This window comes from Pelobates fuscus, chromosome 1, assembly GCF_036172605.1.
Source record: "Pelobates fuscus isolate aPelFus1 chromosome 1, aPelFus1.pri, whole genome shotgun sequence".
NCBI classification, from domain to species: Eukaryota; Metazoa; Chordata; class Amphibia; order Anura; family Pelobatidae; genus Pelobates; species Pelobates fuscus.
In genome coordinates this window covers 199,721,633-199,744,006 of record NC_086317.1, presented here as the reverse complement: position 1 = coordinate 199,744,006, position 22,374 = coordinate 199,721,633, and the positions used below count along the sequence as shown (strand labels likewise).

The 22,374-nt window shown below is 46.1% G+C and overlaps 1 protein-coding gene across 3 annotated transcripts in view; it reads right to left on the bottom strand.

Moving 5' to 3' along the window:
* RPS6KA1 (ribosomal protein S6 kinase A1) overlaps window positions 1-22,374 on the bottom strand; it is a 163,600-nt gene that overhangs the window by 51,905 nt on the left and 89,321 nt on the right. Inside the window, exon 1 of one of the 3 annotated variants that reach the window (XM_063453382.1) lies at window positions 1,908-2,024. The exons of 1 other annotated variant lie outside the window; for it this stretch is intronic. In XM_063453382.1, coding sequence (XP_063309452.1) covers window positions 1,908-1,949 — 42 coding nt within the window. In that variant the 5' untranslated portion in view covers window positions 1,950-2,024. Of the gene's footprint in view, window positions 1-942; window positions 1,075-1,907; window positions 2,025-22,374 lie in introns of those variants that run through there. One more of the 3 variants, XM_063453366.1, reaches the window with a different exon arrangement.

Here is a 22,374-nt window from a genome sequence, read left to right as displayed (position 1 = left end):
ACACAATGGTTTGTATTGGCCCCGAATGTACGTGTATAATGTTATCATATCCCCTCTCAGGCGATGTTTTTCTAAACTAAATAGGTTTAAATTTGTTAACCTTTCTTCATAGCTGATATTCCATTCCTTTTATTAATTTTGTAGCCTGCCTCTGCACTTTTTCTAATGCCATAATATCCTTCTTTAGAACAGGTGCCCAAAATCGCACAGCATATTTAAGATGTGGTCTTACCAGTGATTTATAAAGAGGCAAAATTATATTCTCGTCCCGAGAATGAATGTCCTTTTTCATGCATGACAATACCTTACTGGCCTTGGCCACTGCTGATTGACATTGCACATTGTTGCATAGTTTGTTGTCTATAACAATTCCCAATTCCTTTTCGTGTGTGGTTATCCCTAATTCGCTTCCATTAAGGGTATACGTTGCTTGTGTATTCTTTACGCCGATGGTTTAGATTAGAGTAGACCAGATAGATGGTTTGGATTAGAAGAGACTAGATAAATGGCCAGATGAAACAGACAGCTTACACAAGATAGATATAAGAGACATGTTAGATAGATAGGTAAAATAGATCAGGTAGATAATTATACCCAGTAAATTATTGTGTGACGTCTTAGATTACAGAGAGAAGTAAATTATTTGGAACCATGTAAACTGTATTCTTCCTCAAATCTGACAAAGCGGTTATTAAGATAAATCATCATCACACACTCAGAGAAGCATTTGAAACAGAACAGTTCAACAGGAAATACTAATGTGACAAAATATATAAGACAAGTACATACTTCGCTACTAAAATTCACAGGAAGTGGTCAGGCACTTAACTTAAAATTCAAGTAGACGCAACTCCATCACAAAGTAAGAAAATATTTCTCTGGCTTAATAATAAAAACCCAGAATCAAAAGGTTTCTACCAGTATGCCTATTTAGCTACTGACCTGGCTTCCCAGGAATCCTCTCTCTGGGATAGAACAGCGAGATTTGTCCCTCTGCTTTTTCTGCATAAAAAGAGACAACAACGTCCACAATCCTGGGATTTTGACATCCTTTTCCATGGGACCCAGTGCCCACAAAGAGAGAGGCAGAAGGCCAAAAGGAAAGGTTTTGTTGCCAACAACCCTAATCACCCCTTAATCTGTTATCTTCAGAAACTGAAAGCAGTTTAGTTAAAAATGCATACATTTCAACTTCCTCCACCTCCACCTCCACCGTAGTACCGGAATACACACAAAATAAATTAGGGCGTCACCTTCTGTATGGAACACACACCCACCATAACCTACACTGTGTCTCAAAATATACGGTTATTGATCATCTCAAAAGTACCGTTGGACATAAAGATAAAATACAAAATATATATATAAATTATTGGATCTAAGCTAAAAATTATTGTTGTGGCAGTCTGTCAATTATGTTGTTGTGAAATCCCCTTGTGATGCAAGGAATGTAAAAGATGAGTTTACCATGTTTTTACTTTGAGCTATATATCTATTGCGTATTTGAGTGTACACACATATATACTTCCTCTTTCTTCTAGGACTATTAAAAGACTACAAAAGTAAATAAAATGAAAAGTAATCAAGATTTGATAGTTTAGCAATCAGGTGTACCACCCAAATACTTTTCAAAAACATATTAGTATACTTAACTTATGCACTGCTTGGCAGTAGTATAAGAACTTGAGCATACAATATTGCGTTTAAGTAAAAACACAATATTCTCTTTCTAAAGACCACCAACTCATGGCAATATCTTGTGCAAAACGAAAAAGCTCTTTATTCCCAAGTAATGTCAGGTATCACCTGTTACGAAGAAAGATGAGGAAAGATAGAGCTCCATATACTAGAATATAAAATTGATTGCACAACTCCATAAACCATGATCTAAGGAGCAGAGAACTTGCCTCTTTCATCCTGGTCTTGGGACGGAAAATCTGCTTTAACATGTCCTATGAAAGTCTTGAAGCACAGCTGCCCAGAAATCTAATCTCAAAATGTCATGCTGGAAACACAGCAACATATTAACAAAAGTGCCCTTACATTTCTTCAGAAACATGAAAGGGGGTGGGAGTATGCAATGAAATAAAGAGGAAATATTGCAATTTCCCCTTAAAAAAAAAAAGAAAAGAAAAAAAAGCAGAAACCATGGTGAGGTGGTGAGTGGCCAAAATGTGCGATAAGGGAAGGGATTTCTAAAAAGAGTAAATAGACAACTAAAACTATGTAGTAAAATAAGTGTAATAACGCTTCTTAGGTAAAAGGTGTGTGTGCGCGTTTTTCTTTTTCCATTAATTTTATTCATATTACAAACACAAATTTTATGATTGAGACAGTCATAAAAGGTATATGTGAGAATGAATGAAAACACAAGAAGGCATTAATTACTCCCAAATAAACACTCCAGCTATCATTTATATCACCAGTTTGTTTTTCTAATTAGGGTTAGGGCATGAGTAAGCAAAACTCAAAACTAATTTTTGAAGGCCAGGACATTTATATAACTACACTACACTGACACTTTGCAATATAATTTTTTGAAAAGAAGATCATGATTTAGTAACAACCCCTGGATGTTGGGCTAAGGTTACAGCTCCAGGACTTGCTTGAAAACCAGAGTAATCTCAATGTACTTTTCCTGGTACATTGTTATTATTTGGACAGCTCATGTTTTCTACTCCTGCAGTGTATAATTCCTGCATGGTATAAGCAGGGCCGGTGCAAGGATTCTTGACGCCCTAGGCAGCAATCCATTTTGCCGCCCCCTCATGAAGGCAACTACATTCTCTCACAGGTTTATTTACTAAATTCTGAATTGTAATGAACACACTGCGTAAAAACACTCATCCAGTATATGCATACATATAAACACACTGCCTAATACATCCATCCACACAGACTGCCTATTACATACAATCAACCATATGCACATTACATAAATCCTCACACACACACACCGCCTAATAAATACATTCATACACCCATACTGCCGAATGCATAGATCAATAGACACATACCGCCTAATAAATATATCCACACACTCTTTTTCAATGCATGTGGTGCCGTTTCATTTGTAATAATATTGAGATTTAATTTATGTTACTACTAACATTTTTTCGGTTTAATATAGAATTCTATTAACATATATTTTAAATATAATTTAACATATAAGTATCTAATTACATGGTCACACACTAGCACACACACTGTCACACACACTCTGACATACATACACATTTTCACTAACACACTTTCACTGACATACATAGTGTCGCTTACACACTCACTGACATACAGTGCCAGTTAAACACACAAACACTGACATACACAGTGTCACTCACACACTTTCACTAACACACACTCTCACTGACATAGTGTCAGTTACACATTCACTGACATACACAATGTCACTAACACACACACAGTGACACTCACACACTATCACTGACATACACACAGCTTCACTGACACACACACACTCACTGACATACACAGTGTCACTTACACACTCTCACTGACATGCACAATGTAATTTACAGTCACTAACACACAGTATCACACACACACACACACACACAAACAAACACACTGTCACTGACATGCACACACAATTTCAGTTACACACTCTCACTAACGCACACACTGTCACTCAAGCACAAACTCACACCACTTTACATATAGTCACACTTTATTTACACACAAAAACACAGCAATTCAATAAACACAGACTAATTTACCATCACACACTCATACACATAATCAGTTCCCCTTACCTTCAGATCTACCATTCATAAGTGCTGTGAATGGAGCAGAGGGGTCCATCCTGCAGGTAGCTGGTGCTGTTCCTGGTGGGGGGAGCAGGAGAGCCGTGCACTATGAGCACATGCTGCTTCCTGCTCCCCTCAGAGTGCTTCCGGTGTTCACAGGCAGGGGGCAGCCGGGATACCAAGTCATGTCCCGGCTTCCCCTGCCTGCTGGAAACTGAGTGCTCTGCTCGGGTGCTGGGGTTACAGCATACCCCTCTCCCGAGCAGGCAAGTGGCTGCAGAGAGAGCCCAGCAGCTGAATGACTGCGCTGGGGGGTGGCTAAGAAACCGTTCGCCCAGCACTCCAGCCCCAGGCAGCCCACCAGGAAACCTCCCGGTGGGCGCCCCCCAGAGGCCGGCGCCCTAGGCGAATGCCTTATTCGCCTTAATGTTAGCGCCGGCCCTGGGTATAAGGTATGGTCTAACACTATGAAGTCTAGAGGCCATAATCCTGGGCAGAACCAGGACATCCATGCCTTGGTTTTCATTGGTTTAGTGGAAGCTGTCACCTTTTTAGATGCAGCTTTTGCGGAGCTGAATCAATGGCAGCAGCAGAAGTAGCTACCTTGCAGCACTGTAACAGCCACTTATCTCAAAGCAGCACTGGTAGTGTATGAGTTTACACATCCCCTTAGCCCATACACTACCTTTAAAGGGGTGGGGGAGCAATGAGCACAGTGTTGGGAAAGACTCCTCTGATGCACAATCCTCCCTTGCTCAAGTCCTCAATACAGATGGCTTTTGTCCAATCTGCCAATTTTTCATACATAAGTATTAGACACACAGAGTCTGGTGTTAACATTAAATTGTTGAATCTATTTGTGTCAGAAGCTCCTAATGGCCATCAGATTGACAAACATGAAAATATTGCTCTCTTTCATGAGATTCACAGTTTTCAACCACAAGGATGCAGGAACAGCATCTATGCCACAAAAGCCACCTCATTAAGAGTGCTTTTTAAAGTGTTTGTTTTTTAACCCTCTCTGTTTGTTTTTTAACCCTCTCCTGATTCCACTACATTTGTCATCCCAGCCAAATGCCCTGAGATCCTCCACTGTAACTAGTGCACAAAAAAATAAATAAAAAAAAATGTAAACTTTATATTTTGCCCGGATCTATGTCCTAGGCGTTGCCATCTTAGTATGGACAGACGAAGATCCTGTGGGACCGTCATCTGTCACGAAATAGCAATGAAATTCCTGCGCATGCCGAGTTGAACACAACTTGGACATGAATTTTGGCTATTCGTTAATTCATCAGAAAGACAAAAAAAAGAAAAAAAAATCTAGACAAGAAAAAATAATCCATCCTCCCCAAGCGTGGGCTCTGCATGGCATGGGACACAGTGCAATTGGTTACCTGCAAGACTCAAGATATACCTGTCAAAGCACTCTGATTAGTTGGCTTAAGCCAACCAAGGTCATGGCTCTGGAGGGGTGGCCAGAGCTGCTGCAGGGGGACTGCTGGGGTCTCCGGCAGTCCCCACTGACCGTGATCGCCGGTCCAGGCCTCCTATTTGTCCTTAACGACCGTTTTTGTGTTGGACGTGTAAATAAATATATATATATATTTTTTTCCTAAGTGTATTATGATATAAATATATTAATATCAAAATACAGTTTTATATATATATATATATATATACACACACATATACATAATATATAGTTATTATTATGGGCTTCCGGTCTGACCTCCGAGGCAAGCAGTCGCACGAGTTGAGAGCTCCGTCGGCAAATCGGGAAAACCGGGTGAAACAACCCCTGAAACTCGGGGAAAAACCCTAAAAACGACCCACAAAGACATACAGCAGTATCCCAAAGCAACATGGGGAGGAAAATCAAGAAAACGCCGGCCGCAAAACACCCGCCCGGCCTCACGATAGGCGACATGTGGAAGCAGGCCCGCGGGGCATGTGGACCAGACATGGCGGCGCTACATGGCGGCTGCTCCGATTTTTCGGCCGATCCATCCGAGGAAGACTACCTGCCGGCAACCAAGGCGGTGAGATCTCCACAATTACCCAGTCCTAACCCAGAGACAGCTCCGTTAACAATTGCGGCCCTCACGCGGCTGCTCGCAGACCACCATAAGGATCTGCACAATGATATCGAGGCACTCAGGGGGGACATACAAGGGATGACAACCCGCCTAAACGCATTGGAACACACAGCCTCGGACACCACCCGAGACATTGGGGAAATCAGGCAAAACATACTCGACATCCAGCACCAGCAAGCGCTCCTCGAACACCACATGGCTGAACAAGAGGATGCAGGTCGAAGGGACAACATGAAAATAAGGGGATTCACTGAAAATATTCCAGATGCAGACCTGGCCCGAGTAGTGGCTCGCCTCATTACCAAAATACTGCCACCCATGCAGGCCAACAAGGTCACCACGCAAAAATATTTCGCATTCCTAAATCCCCCAGAGCACCTTCAGAGGCCACATGTGATATTATACTCACATTACAATCAAGAACTGACAAGACAATGCTTCAAAACGCCTTAAGGGAGAAGACACCATTTCAATTTGAGGGGATGACATTGCATTTCCTCGCCGATCTATTGCGGGGTACCCTGGCATGGAGGAGATCCCTCCAACCACTCACCACGCTCCTTCGCCAAAGAGGCCTCAAATATCGGTGGCAAACAACCCACGTGCTTACCGTGCAACAGGAAGCTGACTCCCATCAGATCAGGGAGCTGAACGACGCGACACCGCTACTGCAAGCACTGGGCCTGCCGCCGGACTCCCTCACACAGACAGCCCGGCAAGGATGCAAGGTCACCCCAGCACTCGTGGGACCCAGCGAGATCTGTTCCATTTGTGCCGACGGGCCGAACACCTGAACCCTATGTGGCGCTTACCACCTAACAGGCAGACTCGATGGCATCGGAAACCTCCTTGTGATGGCAGGGACACTCTTCAATTAGGGAGCCAATGGTCGACCTCTTAATTTACTCCGAACCCCGCACCGATCAGGAGGCCCACATCCTCCCTGAAGACACCCTCTAAATACCGGACTCACAGTTTGGAAACGCATACCCTCCAACAACAGGGTGGCCACCCTTTTTCCCTTTTTCCTTATGTATATATTGGTTCTGATCTTATTAGTTGTTTCTTGTTTGATGGCTACAAGTCACCGTATTCCTCTACACACCATCACAGGCGGTAAATTGCATACTAAGTCCAACTAAGCATAACCTAGCCCAGTTTTAAGCAAGCGCCATACTTTTATGTTACTTTTCTATGGTTATTCATCTTAATTTACCTTACTTTGATGTACTCCTAATAACATGCTACTTAGCAGTTAGGCTCCATGAGCTATACTTATTAATTTAACCAATCGGACTCAACGTAGTGTCTCACTTTATATTGGTGCAGGAGATTGTTTGAATTAATAGAAGTTACACGCAGCTCTCCTCCTCTTGTTTAGTCCTGGGTTGACATAAAACGCTAATTGATTGTAAAATGGAATGCTACTGTCATTAACCTTATACACTACTTACATCTAAATTGAGTAAAACTAGAGGGCTGGTGATTACATTGCCTACAACCCACTACACTATACTACTGAACTGTCCGTAGGTTTACAATGAGCTAAAATAATGTTAAAGTATTTAGTATTTTACATCTTATAGAGTTGCATTGTCTAACTACCCAGCTAATGTCTTGAAAAGCGGCCAGACCTCATCAGAAGGCAACCACCTTTCTTGTTAATGGGACCCTGATCGATCATAAGCACTGCCTAGTTTACCGTAAGGGAATGCAGCAATACATGCCACGAGGAACATCAACCCTGTTACATATCTTAGTATTATCCGCAAAAAGACACACCTTACCATCAAGACCTTCTGCAATATCACTAATAAAAATATTAAAGAATGGGTCCAAGTACAGATCCCTGAGGTACCCCACTGGTGACAAGCCCAAGCTTCGAATATACTCCATTGACTACAACCCTCTGTTGCCTGTCACTCAGCCACTGCCTTACCCATTCAACAATATTGGAATCCAAACTTAAATATTGCAGTTTATTTATAAGCCTTCTATGTGCAACAGTGTCAAAAGCCTTACTGAAATCTAGGTAAGCAATGTCTACTGCACCACCCTGATCTATAATTTTAGTTACCCAATCAAAAAAATCAATAAGATTAGTTTGGCATGATCTCCCTGAAGTAAACCCATGTTGTCTCTGATCTTGAAATCCATGTGTTTTTAGATGTTCAACAATCCTATCCTTTAACATGGTTTCCATCACTTTCCCCACTACTGAAGTAAGGCTTACTGGCCTATAGTTGCCCGACTCCTCCCTATTACCTTTCTTGTGAATGGGCACAACATTCGCTAACTTCCAATCTTCTGGGACTACTCCTGTTATCAATGATTGGTTAAATAAATCTGTTAATGGTTTTGCTAGTACACCACTAAGCTCTTTTAATAGCTTTGGGTGTATTCCATCAGGCCCCATTGACTTATTTGTCTTTACTTTTGACAGTTGAAATAGAACCTCTTCCTCTGTAAACTCACGTGTAATAAATGACTCATTTATCCTTTTTCTTAACTGAGGTCCCTTTCCTTCATTTTCATCTGTAAATACCGAACAAAAATATTCATTGAGGCAGTCAGCTAGACCTTTATCCTCATCTACATACCTTCCTTCTTTTGTTTTTAATCTAACTAATCCTTGTTTTACTTTTCTTTTCTCATTTAGGTATCTAAAAAAAGTTGTCCCCCTTTTTTTTTACTGACTGTGCTATTTTCTCTTCTGTGTGTGATTTGGAAGCTCTTATAACTTGCTTAGCCTCTTTCTGCCTAATCTTATAGGTCATTCTGTCTTCCTCACTCTGGTTTTTTTATAATTACTAAATGCTAACTTTTTGTTTTTTACTATTTTGGCCACATCTGCGGAGTACCACAGTGGTTTCTTGAATTTTTTGCTTTTACTGACAAGCCTAATGCAATTTTCTGTTGCCTTCAGTAGTGCAACTTTTAAATAATCCCATTTCTTTTGGACTCCATTTAAATTGCTCCAGTCTGATAATGACTCCTTTACACATATTCTAATTTTAGAAAAGCCTGTTTTTCTAAAGTCTAAAACTTTTGTTTTTGTGTGGTGTGACTCAGTCACTGTTATTATATTAAACCACACTGATTGATGATCACTGGATCCTAAAATTATAAAACTGTGCCTGTATAACGTAAGCCATGACCTGTACTATCAATGTTTACCTTCTTTACTGGATGTCGCTGTTGTGGCGCATACCGGCTACCTGTTTATTCTGTGCACACCCAAAATAAAGAATTTAAAAAAAATATATAGTTATTATATATATATATACACACACACACACACACACACACACACACACACACGTGTGTAATTTTACTCTTAGTGTATTTTTATATTAATATATGTATATATTCATTTAAAAAAAAATACACGTAGTATGACGTAGTATGATGTTATACATTTTTCCTTTAAATCATTGATTAAGACAACTGGCCAGATATAAAAATTACATTTGATCACAATATATATAATATCTTTTTCCACTCTATTTTTGCATTTTTATATGATATTTTTCACAAATTTTCAGGCATTTTTTGACTTTACTATCACATAATAGCACTTTTTTTATAAATATTGCACTTTACAAACATATGGCTGCACTTTATAAGCATATTGTCTCACTTTACTAAACTTGCTCCTCTTTAGCACTTTATTAATGATAAGCACTTTAAATATTACTATATGCAATTTATATACAATAATATGCACTTTATTATCTTAAATATAATACACAGCACTATTTAATAAGTCGTGCCTAGGTAAATTGTTTTCATAATCAGATCTATAAGTTCAGTATTCTCTTATCAATGTGTTATGTGTTAATATGCATTCATATGTAATGTGTAAGTTTTTTACTTGTAACTCTTTACTATGTTTTAGGCGGAGCTTGCATGCAAATAGATATACCTTTTAGATAAATAGTAACAGATCGGGGCTGTGACTTTTGTGGGGTTTCCATGTGTTTTAGGGGTACTTTCGGGAGGTTTTTAAAATGTATGTTTTCTGTGCCTGGAGATAATGGCGTTTAGTACAGTTCCTGACTCAATTATCTCCTATGCACAGGGTAGGGATTGACCTATTTTATATGTGAGTATCCTGGACCTGATAGCCAATGTAATCGTGTGTATGTTTTTACTGTAGTCTACGCTCAGGTTGACAGGGGTGCAGGGGCGGACTGAGAACCCTCAGGGCCCCCGGGCAAAATAAATCAAGGGCCCCCTTACAGGCCCCACCCATACTCCGCAGCAAGCGCCACCCATGTCCCGCCTCCATGCACCGCCTCCAGCCACACCCTACACAATCTTTAGACACAAGGAACAAAAGTGCAATAATCCCTTCGAGGCCCCAGTAGAAACTACAATTGAGGGCTAATGGGCCATGGAGGGGGGGGGGGAGCATTCTAGCAGAGGCTATCTCAGTGTCCTTTAGAGAGTGTGTTAGAAATAATTTCCTCCAGGTCCCATTAGAATTATTGGAAGGCTGTGGGCTTACTGGCTGCGGCTGGCAGGCTGTGGGCTTGCTGGCAGGCTGTGGGCTTGCTGGCTACTGCCGGCAGGCTGAGGGCTTGCTGGCTGCGGCTGGCAGGCTGTTGGCTTGCTGGCTGGCAGGCTGTGGGCTTGCTGGCTCCGGCTGGCAGGCTGCACCTGGCAGGCTGTGTGCCTACTGGCTTTTGCTGGCAGGCTGTGTTGTTGCTGGCTGTAGGCCTGTGGCTTGCTGGCAGGCTGTGGGCTTGCTATAGGCAGGCTGGCTGGCAGCCTGTAGTGGCCGGCGGCTGGCCTGTGGCCGGCGGCTGGCCTGTGGCCGGCGGCTGGCCTGTGGCCGGCGGCTGGCCTGTGGCCGGCGGCTGGCCTGTGGCCGGCGGCTGGCCTGTGGGCGGCGGCTGGCCTGTGGGCGGCGGCTGGCCTGTGGGCGGCGGCTGGCCTGTGGGCGGCGGCTGGCCTGTGGGCGGCGGCTGGCTTGTGGGCGGCGGCTGGCTTGTGGGCGGCGGCTGGCTTGTGGGCGGCGGCTGGCTTGTGGTGGCCGGCTGGCTTGTGGTGGCCGGCTGGTGGCCTGTGGTGGCCAGCTGCAGGGCTGTGGGTGCCTGTGGCCGGCTGCTGGGTTGTGGCTGGCTACTGTGGCCGACCTGTTGCCGGCTGCTGGGTAGTTGGCCTGAGGCCTGTGGCTGGCTGGCCTGGGGCCTGTGGCTGGCCTGGGGCCTGCTGGCTGGGGCCCTGTGGCTTGCTGGCTGGGGCCCTGTGGCTTGCTGGCTGGGGCCCTGTGGCTTGCTGGCTGGGGCCCTGTGGCTTGCTGGCTGGGGCCCTGTGGCTTGCTGGCTGGGGCCCTGTGGCCCTGTGGCTTGCTGGCTGGGGCCTGGGGCCCTGTGGCTTGCTGGCTGGGGCCTGGGGCCCTGTGGCTTGCTGGCTGGGGCCTGGGGCCCTGTGGCTTGCTGGCTGGGGCCTGGGGCCCTGTGGCTTGCTGGCTGGGGCCTGGGGCCCTGTGGCTTGCTGGCTGGGGCCTGGGGCCCTGTGGCTTGCTGGCTGGGGCCTGGGGCCCTGTGGCTTGCTGGCTGGGGCCTGGGGCCCTGTGGCTTGCTGGCTGGGGCCTGGGGCCCTGTGGCTTGCTGGCTGGGGCCTGGGGCCCTGTGGCTTGCTGGCTGGGGCCTGGGGCCCTGTGGCTTGCTGGCTGGGGCCTGGGGCCCTGTGGCTTGCTGGCTGGGGCCTGGGGCCCTGTGGCTTGCTGGCTGGGGCCTGGGGCCCTGTGGCTTGCTGGCTGGGGCCTGGGGCCCTGTGGCTTGCTGGCTGAGGCCTGGGGCCCTGTGGCTTGCTGGCTGGGGCCTGGGGCCCTGTGGCTTGCTGGCTGGGGCCTGGGGCCCTGTGGCTTGCTGGCTGGGGCCTGGGGCCCTGTGGCTTGCTGGCTGGGGCCTGGGGCCCTGTGGCTTGCTGGCTGGGGCCTGGGGCCCTGTGGCTTGCTGGCTGGGGCCTGGGGCCCTGTGGCTTGCTGGCTGGGGCCTGGGGCCCTGTGGCTTGCTGGCTGGGGCCTGGGGCCCTGTGGCTTGCTGGCTGGGGCCCTGTGGCTTGCTGGCTGGGGCCTGGGGCCCTGTGGCTGGGGCCTGGGGCCCTGTGGCCTGCTGGCTGGGGCCTGAGGTCTGCTGGCTGGGGCCTGGGGCCCTGTGGCTTGCTGGCTGGGGCCTGGGGCCCTGTGGCTTGCTGGCTGGGGCCTGGGGCCCTGTGGCTTGCTGGCTGGGGCCTGGGGCCCTGTGGCTTGCTGGCTGGGGCCTGGGGCCCTGTGGCTTGCTGGCTGGGGCCTGGGGCCCTGTGGCTTGCTGGCTGGGGCCTGGGGCCCTGTGGCTTGCTGGCTGGGGCCTGGGGCCCTGTGGCTTGCTGGCTGGGGCCCTGTGGCTGGGGCCCTGTGGCTGGGGCCTGGGGTCTGCTGGCTGGGGCCTGGGGCCTGCTGGCTGGGGCCTGGGGCCTGTGGTTTGCTGGCTGGGGCCTGGGGCCTGTGGTTTGCTGGCTGGGGCCTGGGGCCTGTGGTTTGCTGGCTGGGGCCTGGGGCCTGTGGTTTGCTGGCTGGGGCCTGGGGCCTGTGGTTTGCTGGCTGGGGCCTGGGGCCTGTGGTTTGCTGGCTGGGGCCTGGGGCCTGTGGTTTGCTGGCTGGGGCCTGGGGCCTGTGGTTTGCTGGCTGGGGCCTGGGGCCTGTGGCTTGCTGGCTGGCCTGGGGCCTGTGGCTTGCTGGCTGGCCTGGGGCCTGTGGCTGGGGCCCTGTGGCTGGCCGGGGGGTCTGTGGCTTACCTGGCTGGTTGCTGGGCCTGGAATGTGAAGATGGCTGACCCATGTGGATTCCGGTCCCGTGCAGGCAGCGCCCGTCGACGTCATCGCGTCACGTAGTGACGTCGACGCGCCTCCGCGCACAGGACCGGGCCCCTCCTCCTCCTCCTCCTGATACAGCAGTAAGTGAATATTACAGCGCCGGGCCCGGGCCCCGATCTCCACAGTGAATAACTTTGCAGCCGTGCACATTATGTGCACGGCTGCGGCGGGCCCCCCTCCCGGCCGGGCCCTCGGACCACGTCCGAAGTGCCCGACCGGACAGTCCGCCCCTGCAGGGGTGTGCCCCTTGCATGGGGACCTGCATATAAGGCCAGTTGTGGCTGCCAATAAATGTGTTCCTGCTTACCCTCAACATAGTCTCATCTCATGTGTGGGGGAAACAGCTGTATCTACTCTGGGGATTGCTACATCACTATAATCACCTGGAATTATAATCACTTGCTCTTTTAAGAGCATATTGCTACACTCTCTTGGATGAGAGGTCTACCCACTGGAAACTGGTTCCTGGTTTTGGGTCCATTGTGGGTGGAGGGCAGAGAGACCCCAACCAAGCTGTAACGCTGGAAGTGCGACTATAGTGCGGATAGTGTCTGGTGTGGTGCTTGTGGTACTCGGTAATCACTAGGAAGCAGCGATTGGTGGAGGCGCCCGGTTGAGGTGCCAGGCAGTCAATCACACTCCCCCCCCCCCCCCTCAATATTATTAGGGTGGGGGGTAGGTAGGTTTATATTTTATTGGGTGGGATGAGGGTGACTAGGGGCTTGGGGAACCCCTAGTCACTTGTGGGCAGGGAGGACTTTATTTTTACAAGTAGCTGTCGGGCTGGGGGGGGGCAATATACGTCACTTAGGCCACCCACTACTAATTGAGGGAGAATAAGGTTCCTCCCTTTTGTCACTTAGGGCCCTCACTCACCGCTAATGGGTAGGGGCCAGGCTGAAAACAATGGTTCCCCCCTTTGTCACTTTTGTCTCCTCCTCCGGAGCCCCCATCCGTTAGCAACTAGATCACATCAGCGACTATAAAAATGCATCCATTTAGTACTTGGCTCTGATGTGCAGATTATTAATAACGCCAACAACTACTTCACTATGACACCCAATCCTTAACATATTACTCTTGGCCGAAAATGTACAAAACAAGTAACAGAAAAGATACATAAAAGTAGACTTTTAGAAATGAATGCCATCTCAGGATTCTTGTTTCTTAGTCATAAGGTTTATTTTAATGTCTCCAAAATCCCATTATTTTCATATAGTACTTAGGTCCCTATTATGTAGCATATGTATCTCATCTCTGTATATCACACAGGTCATCAGTTGTAGTTTAAGCCACAAAAGAAGAGTCTGTGGACTCTGCCATTGGCAACTTTCTTATTCAGGGTCTGTGATCTATCACCAAGACACAGGCACGAAAAAAAAAAAAATACCAAAGAGACAAATCGTATTTAATCCTTGTGAGCTTAAGTGACGCAAGTATACGACAGCCATAAAGCAAGATATATGATGGAAAGAGAACAAAACTAGTCAGCCAGTCTTGTAAACAGCAGACAATAATAGTACGGGTAACTTATCAAAGCCTACGGCCGCTATGGCCAATATTTTTAAACCTGTCTTTTGAGCTCCAGGTCTTACAAGATACTAAGGGACAGATGTGCGAGTCTAAAAATCACTGTTTCTTTTCCCATCTTTTACATTCCTCTCACCCTTAAATTGGCTTCCCCTTTTCTTTCATTTCTGCATCTCATTACCCATCACTGCTACAAAATTAGTCACCCTTTTGCATTCCATATCATCTGGGATAATGGAGTTTGAATTTCCTTTTAACATTTTACATACTAGTACTCTTAAACTGTCTATGTCATCCCCTTTTGTTTCCATCCAAGTTTCCGCCTCCTCAGATAAGTTCCACTGCTCAGTGTCAAGCTCAGTCTCCCCTCTGCTGATGATAAACTTTCTCTCCAAGTTAGGTTCTGCTGGCTGCTCTCTCTGCTCTAAGCTCAAGTGAAAAATGTGCTGATTTTTGCCTGATGTCTGACTGGTACATCAACTAACTTGCTGCAGTTCTGCAATAATGCTGCCATCAATTATGTACATTAAATGAACATTTCAAGCACAATAACCACTACAATTTACTGTAGTGCTCATGTGTCCCCTCTCCCCATTATAACTAATTTTGAACACAGAAAGGTACTTCTTGTCTGCAGCCTTTGCTTGCCCTCCTTTACTCAGAACCTTTTAAGTCTGTGGACTAAAATGGAGACTTTGGGTATCAAAGCGTGCTCTCTTTTTCAATAACTATACCACCGTGGAATTTCGCATCTATGGGGGATGTCAAGTGCAAGGCCCTGAGCATGATTATATATCTATCATAATTGTTCTGTGCTAATGTATTGTAACCTGAACTCTTGGGTATTTATTTTGCTATCTAACAATTTAAAGTAGTAAGTCAACAAGGATATGCAAAAGAAAGATTGAGAAGCAGTAAATGAAACAGGAAATAGTACTATTTCATATTTATATGGCAAGTAATATGCTTGAATTTTTTTATGTAGATCAAAATACTTGTCCTTGGCTCAAAGGGACCCTGTAGTCACCTGAACCACTACAGCGTAATGTGGTTCTGGTGTCTATAGAGAGAAAAGACAGTGTTTACATTAGTGCTGTTGCGGTCACCGGCCCGCCGAGCCTCACGGTCGTGCCCGACCGGCACGACCGCTCCGACTACACGAGCTTACCTGCTCGTCGGCGAGCCGGGAACCGCGCACATAGTTCTTCCGGGCATCGCGCCCAGATCCAAGATGGCGCCGACCGCGTGGTCGCGTCTATTGCTAGCCCCGCCCCCGAGAATTATACCAACGTGTGCGTGACGTCACGACGTCAACGCACACGCACGTTTTGGGGTCAGAGGTCGCCCTCTGACCAATCATAGCCTAGAGAGGGGTATTTAAACCCCTAGCTTTCCCCATTACTTTGCCATGTCGTGGTTTCAGTTTCCTGGTTTCCTGAAAGTGCTATTCTCGTGTTTCTGATTTCCTGGTATCCTGATCCTTGGCGTTTCCCTGGTTATTCTGATCTCTGGTTTCCCTGACTTGGCTTGTTTAATCGGTATTGAGTATTTTCTGGCTTCCTTGACCTCGGCTTTCCCTTTGACCATTCTCTGTCTCTAGCGTATTAGTCCGGCCATTCTAAGGACCGGTTTACGCTCTTTCCTATTATTTTCCTTTTCTTACTTATGTATATGTTTACATAGTTTCTGCGTGCTGGACCACATTACTAGTCGTGACATTACGACATGGCCATGGATCCTGCAGAACTATGCAAGCATATGATCGCATGTGAGAGTAGGGTGGAGGATATGGACCACAGGTTAGACCAATTTGCCCAGGCATTTCAGACCTTGCTCCAGAGGACTGCCTATTTAGAGGTCCCTCCGGTACCACCTGTGGTTCCGCCACCTGTAGTGGTTCCCGTACCACATAAACCACCGTCCATAACCTTGTCACCGCCCCCCCGCTATGGAGGTGATTCTAAGGAATTCAGAGGTTTTTTAAACCAAATTGAATACCACTTTGAGGCCTCCCCAGGTTCATTCCCAACAGATAGATCAAAAATAGGCTATCTGATGAACCAATTAACTGGAAAAGCTTTGACCTGGGCTAACCCCTTATGGGAAAGTGGTGACGCAGTAGCCCGTGATTACAATACCTTTCTTACGGCCTTTAAAGCTACATTTGAACCTAAAGGCAGGGAGAAGAATGCTGCCAAAGCCCTTATGCGAATCAAGCAAGGCAGTCGTTCTGTAGCCGATTATGCTATAGAGTTCAGGACATTAGCGTCTGAGGTTGATTGGACCAATAGCGGTCTGGTGGCTGCTTTCTCTGAAGGTTTAGCTGAGAATATACACGATGAGACTGCAGCTAGAGACCTTCCGGTTAGTCTTAACGAGTTTATTGCCTACATGATAGACATTGACAACCAGCTCAGAGAGAGAGAGAAAGACAAACAACGTAACAGACGCTCTAATTTGTCCATAGCCCCTCGTTTCTCTAACCCAGTGGTGAGTAGCCAAACGCCTCTTCCAGAACCTGAACCCATGCAATTGGGTAGTGCTAAACTCACTGAGGCAGAGAGACAACACAGACGTAACGAGGGGTTATGTATGTATTGTGGCAAGAAGGGGCATCTAAGGTCGTCATGCCCGGTTCGGCCGGAAAACTTGCACACCTAAGGCACGTACGGGGACCGACCTTAGGTGTGATGTATATGTCCCCTAAATTGACTAAGAACCGTTTCCTTATCAAAGTAACCTTATCTTTCGAGAACACTACTGTTCAATGTGAGGCTATGATTGACTCTGGGGCAGCGGAGAATTTCCTAGACAAAGAATTCTCTGCAAAACATCTCCTGCCCTTAAGACATAAAGAGAAACCTATAGCAGTCGAGGCCATTGATGGGAGGCCTCTTACCCAGCCTTTCATCACACACGAAACTCTGCCAATCACTGTTTCAGTGGGTGTTCTCCATTCTGAAGAAATGACCTTTCAAATTATCTCTTCACCTACAGTTCCGATAATACTCGGTTTCCCTTGGCTCCTTAAACACAATCCACGTTTGGATTGGATTGAAGGAGAGATTGTGAGTTGGGGTGAGAGATGCAAAGGTGTCTGCTTTAAACAAATCCCACAACCTATTGGCACCATTAATGTTCCTGTTACACCTCCCTTGACCACACAAATTCCACAACAGTATATGGATTTGAAAGAGGTATTTAACAAGGTCCAGTCAGAAGGGTTACCTCCTCATAGACCTTATGACTGTACTATAAATTTATTACCAGGGACTATGCCTCCCAAGGGAGGAATCTATGCCTTGTCCCCCCAGGAAAATCTTTGTTTAGAGGAATACATTAAGGAGGCTCTCAGAAAGGGTCATATCCGTAGGTCCTCCTCACCAGCCGGGGCTGGATTCTTCTTTGTCTCTAAAAAAGAAGGAGACCTACGCCCTTGTATTGATTATAGGGGTTTGAATAGGATTACCATTAAAAACGCCTACCCTATTCCCCTTATATCAGAACTATTTGACAGATTGAAGGGAGCTCGAGTCTTTACCAAGCTCGATCTCCGAAGTGCATACAATCTAGTCAGGATTAAGGACGGTCACGAATGGAAGACCGCATTTAACACCAGAATGGGACATTACGAATACCTGGTTATGCCGTTTGGATTATGTAACGCTCCAGCGGTATTCCAGGATTTTATTAACGATGTCCTAAGAGAGTACCTTCACATGTTCGTTCTAGTGTATTTGGACGACATTCTCATCTATTCCCCAGACCTAGAGACACATCACGAACATGTGAGAATTGTACTGAAAACCCTGTTACAAAACGGCCTTTACTGTAAACTGGAGAAATGCCAGTTTGACCAAACGGAGATACAATTCCTTGGATACGTTATATCTCCGTCTGGTTTCCAGATGGATCCTCGTAAACTGGAGGCAGTCTTACAGTGGCCATTACCCAAGGGCCTTAAAGCTACTCAACGCTTTATAGGTTTTGCAAATTACTACCGCAAATTCATAAGGGGATTTTCCTCCGTGATTTCCCCTATAACCAATTTAACAAAAAAAGGAACAAATTGTATATCTTGGCCCAAAGAAGCAAGAGAGGCATTTGAACAATTAAAATTTTTATTTTCCTCAGCACCTGTCCTGACCCATCCTGATCCATCCAAACCATTTATCCTAGAGGTGGATGCATCAGAAACAGGAGTTGGAGCCATTCTGTCTCAAAGAGAAAGTCCTGATACGCCTTTACATCCCTGTGGATTTTACTCTCGCAAACTCACACCTGCAGAGAGGAATTACGACATAGGGAATAGGGAACTTTTGGCCATTGTACTTGCCCTTAAGGAATGGAGGCATCTCTTAGAAGGTTCCAAAGAGCCACTTTTGATCTTTACTGATCATAAGAATTTGGCTTATATTGGGGACGCTAAGAGACTGTCCTCTCGTCAGGCTAGGTGGTCATTGTTCCTCTCCCGATTCAATTTCGTAATTACGTACCGGCCTGGTACTAAAAACACCAAGGCAGATGCACTTTCTCGGCAGTTTGAGACAGATGAAGTACCAGAACAGGAGATATATCCTATTGTACCTCCTGAATGCCTCATTGCCACTACTGTTTCCGAAGTGTCTTCTCCACTCTTCTGTGCCATAATAGCAGATCAAACTCAGGCACCTGTGGGAAAACCTCCGGACAAACTGTATGTGTCACCTCAGTTTCGAAAGAAGGTACTAGATTTGTTCCATGACAACCTCACAGCGGGCCATCCTGGAGTCCATAAAACTCTCTCAGCCGTCTCCAGGAGATTTTGGTGGCCTGCTCTTAGAAACGATATCAAAGATTATGTTGGGGCATGTCAAATATGTGCAGTTTCTAAAGTTCCTCCTAGGTCACCTCCTGGACTGTTACAACCACTGCCCATACCTAGTGCTCCATGGACCCACTTGGCCATGGATTTCATTGTGGATCTACCCAGTTCAAACGGGTTTAATACAGTCCTTATGGTTATTGATAGATTCACGAAGATGGCACATTTCGTCCCACTTAAGAAATTACCATCTGCTCAAGATCTTGTTCAAATATTCTTGAGAGAGATCTTTCGGTTGCACGGTGTACCCAAAAACATAGTATCTGACAGAGGTACCCAGTTTGTTTCTAGGTTTTGGCGTTCCTTTTGCAAACAATTGGGCGTCGAACTCTCCTTTTCATCAGCATATCACCCTCAAACAAATGGAGCAGCAGAGAGGGCGAATCAGTCTTTAGAAGCTTATTTACGTTGCTTTATAAATGCCAATCAATCTAACTGGTATGAGCTCTTACCCATGGCTGAGTTCGCCAGAAACAACGCCACTCATGAATCTTCTAATCACAGTCCATTCTTTGTTAATCAGGGTTATCACCCCGCTATTTTACCTTCTGCATTCTCAGACACAGAAATCCCCGCTTTGGACACCCGTTTAGAATCGATTCATGATACCTGGGATTCCGTCCATTCAGCTCTGCAAAAAGCCTCATTCCGAGCAAAGGTCCAAGCTGACAAGAAACGGGGCGCTAATCCTGTCTATCTTCCAGGTGACAGGGTGTGGCTCTCCACGAGACATATCAAGCTTAAGGTCCCATCCATGAAATTTGCCCCTCGGTACATTGGTCCCTTTCGAGTTACCCAACGTATTAATCCAGTGACCTATTCTTTGGCACTACCGGCTCATATGAGAATAGCGAATACTTTCCATGTGTCTCTGCTCAAGCCCCTTACTTGCAATCGCTACACCAGGGTATCCACTCCTCCTCCGCCCTTGGTAGTGGGTGATCAAGAAGAATACGAAGTCCATTCTATCATGGACTCCAAATTATCCAGAGGTGTCTTGTCCTATCTCGTTGACTGGAAGGGTTATGGTCCCGAGGAACGTTGTTGGGTTCCTGCTAACCGGGTCCATGCGCCCCGTCTTATCCGGTCGTTTCACGACCGCTTTCCTCTTAAGCCGGGTCCTTCCCGCCCGGTGCGCGGTCTTCGAGTGGGGGGTACTGTTGCGGTCACCGGCCCGCCGAGCCTCACGGTCGTGCCCGACCGGCACGACCGCTCCGACTACACGAGCTTACCTGCTCGTCGGCGAGCCGGGAACCGCGCACATAGTTCTTCCGGGCATCGCGCCCAGATCCAAGATGGCGCCGACCGCGTGGTCGCGTCTATTGCTAGCCCCGCCCCCGAGAATTATACCAACGTGTGCGTGACGTCACGACGTCAACGCACACGCACGTTTTGGGGTCAGAGGTCGCCCTCTGACCAATCATAGCCTAGAGAGGGGTATTTAAACCCCTAGCTTTCCCCATTACTTTGCCATGTCGTGGTTTCAGTTTCCTGGTTTCCTGAAAGTGCTATTCTCGTGTTTCTGATTTCCTGGTATCCTGATCCTTGGCGTTTCCCTGGTTATTCTGATCTCTGGTTTCCCTGACTTGGCTTGTTTAATCGGTATTGAGTATTTTCTGGCTTCCTTGACCTCGGCTTTCCCTTTGACCATTCTCTGTCTCTAGCGTATTAGTCCGGCCATTCTAAGGACCGGTTTACGCTCTTTCCTATTATTTTCCTTTTCTTACTTATGTATATGTTTACATAGTTTCTGCGTGCTGGACCACATTACTAGTCGTGACAAGTGCTTAGTAACACCCCTAGTGGCACTCACTCAAAGGGCCATTAGAGGTGCTTCCTATCTCAGTTCTGCAGTGTTACTCAAAATAGTAATGCACTGATTCAATGCATCTCTATGAGGATGCACAATATGGCATTCCTTTGGGAAAGCATTGGATGGGATGAGGTCTTTAAGACTCATATTTAAGCCGTGGAGGCAGGGCCAGCCATGGCATGACATGCGCTGCAAAGGAGAGAAGGTGAGTAAATTATGTTTATAGGATAAGGAAACCACAAACAACTTCTACACTAAATGTGGTTGGTTAGGAACAAGGTGAATAAAATAATCAGATTATAGACTGTAAGCTCATTTTGAGCAGGGTCCTCTTCAACCTATTGTTCCTGTAAGTTTTCTTGTAGTTGTCCTATTTATAGTTACATCCCCCCTCTCGTAATATTGTAAAGCGCTACGGAATCTGTTGGCGCTATATAAATGGCAATAATAATAATAACATTTTTTACAATCATATTTCTTTTAATAAATTGCTTTACATTTTTTCTATTTGAAGGATTACTCCAAACATCATAACCATTAAACAATGCAACCAGTGACAAGCATTTGGCATCTGCACAGGCCAGATGCTGATCTAGCAAGGTCATTCATTGGCTGAAAAGTGTCAGTTAACCACTCTCAGCCAAAGAATGCAACTCTGTGTATAACCAAGCACAGAATTGACATTAGCCAGCCTGGAACTATTGCACTAGACTGGATAATAATGCCCCAAAATACACTGCCAGAGATGGAGTTACACATCTAGCAACAAAGGGGTTAAACTCCATGTGTGCAGAGTTTAATAGGAAATTGCTGTGCATACAGACTTCAGGCATCATGACCACTTCAAATTACTGAAGTGATCATGGTGCTTGGGGTAATCCTTTAAAATACATTAGTTCTTTAACACCTTTGAAATATCGTAGCTGAGCAATTTTGCTCAGCCGCTGTACTTCTTATTGTGCCTTCGGCCTGCCAAGGTAATGATCTGGGACCAATCATAATAACTTTAAACATTTTAAAACTATGACATTGTCCCTCCCAGCCTTTAGGTGTCATCCCAGTATGAGCATGACCCTGGTAAAATCTCCCTGCTCTTTGATCGGTGCCGGTCTTTGCCAACTGCAGCATGAGAAGGGAATCTCCCTCTCATACTGCAATCACAGTACTCAGAGAACCCTCTTGTACTGTGTGAGCTATGACATCCCTCTGCTGTCAGTATATATTTGAAGTAGACTGTAGACTATGGGATCCTCCACACTATACAATATATTCTGTTGATTTAGGAGTCCTTTTCCAGAACTAGATCTGTATGTTAATACTTACCCTTAGATTCAGTTGTCATTAGGGTGCATATTAATACAATAGTGCTTTCTATTTATTTATAGTTAATTGAAAACCATGGGATCCCTCATACATCTATCCTTTTGATTTAGTAGT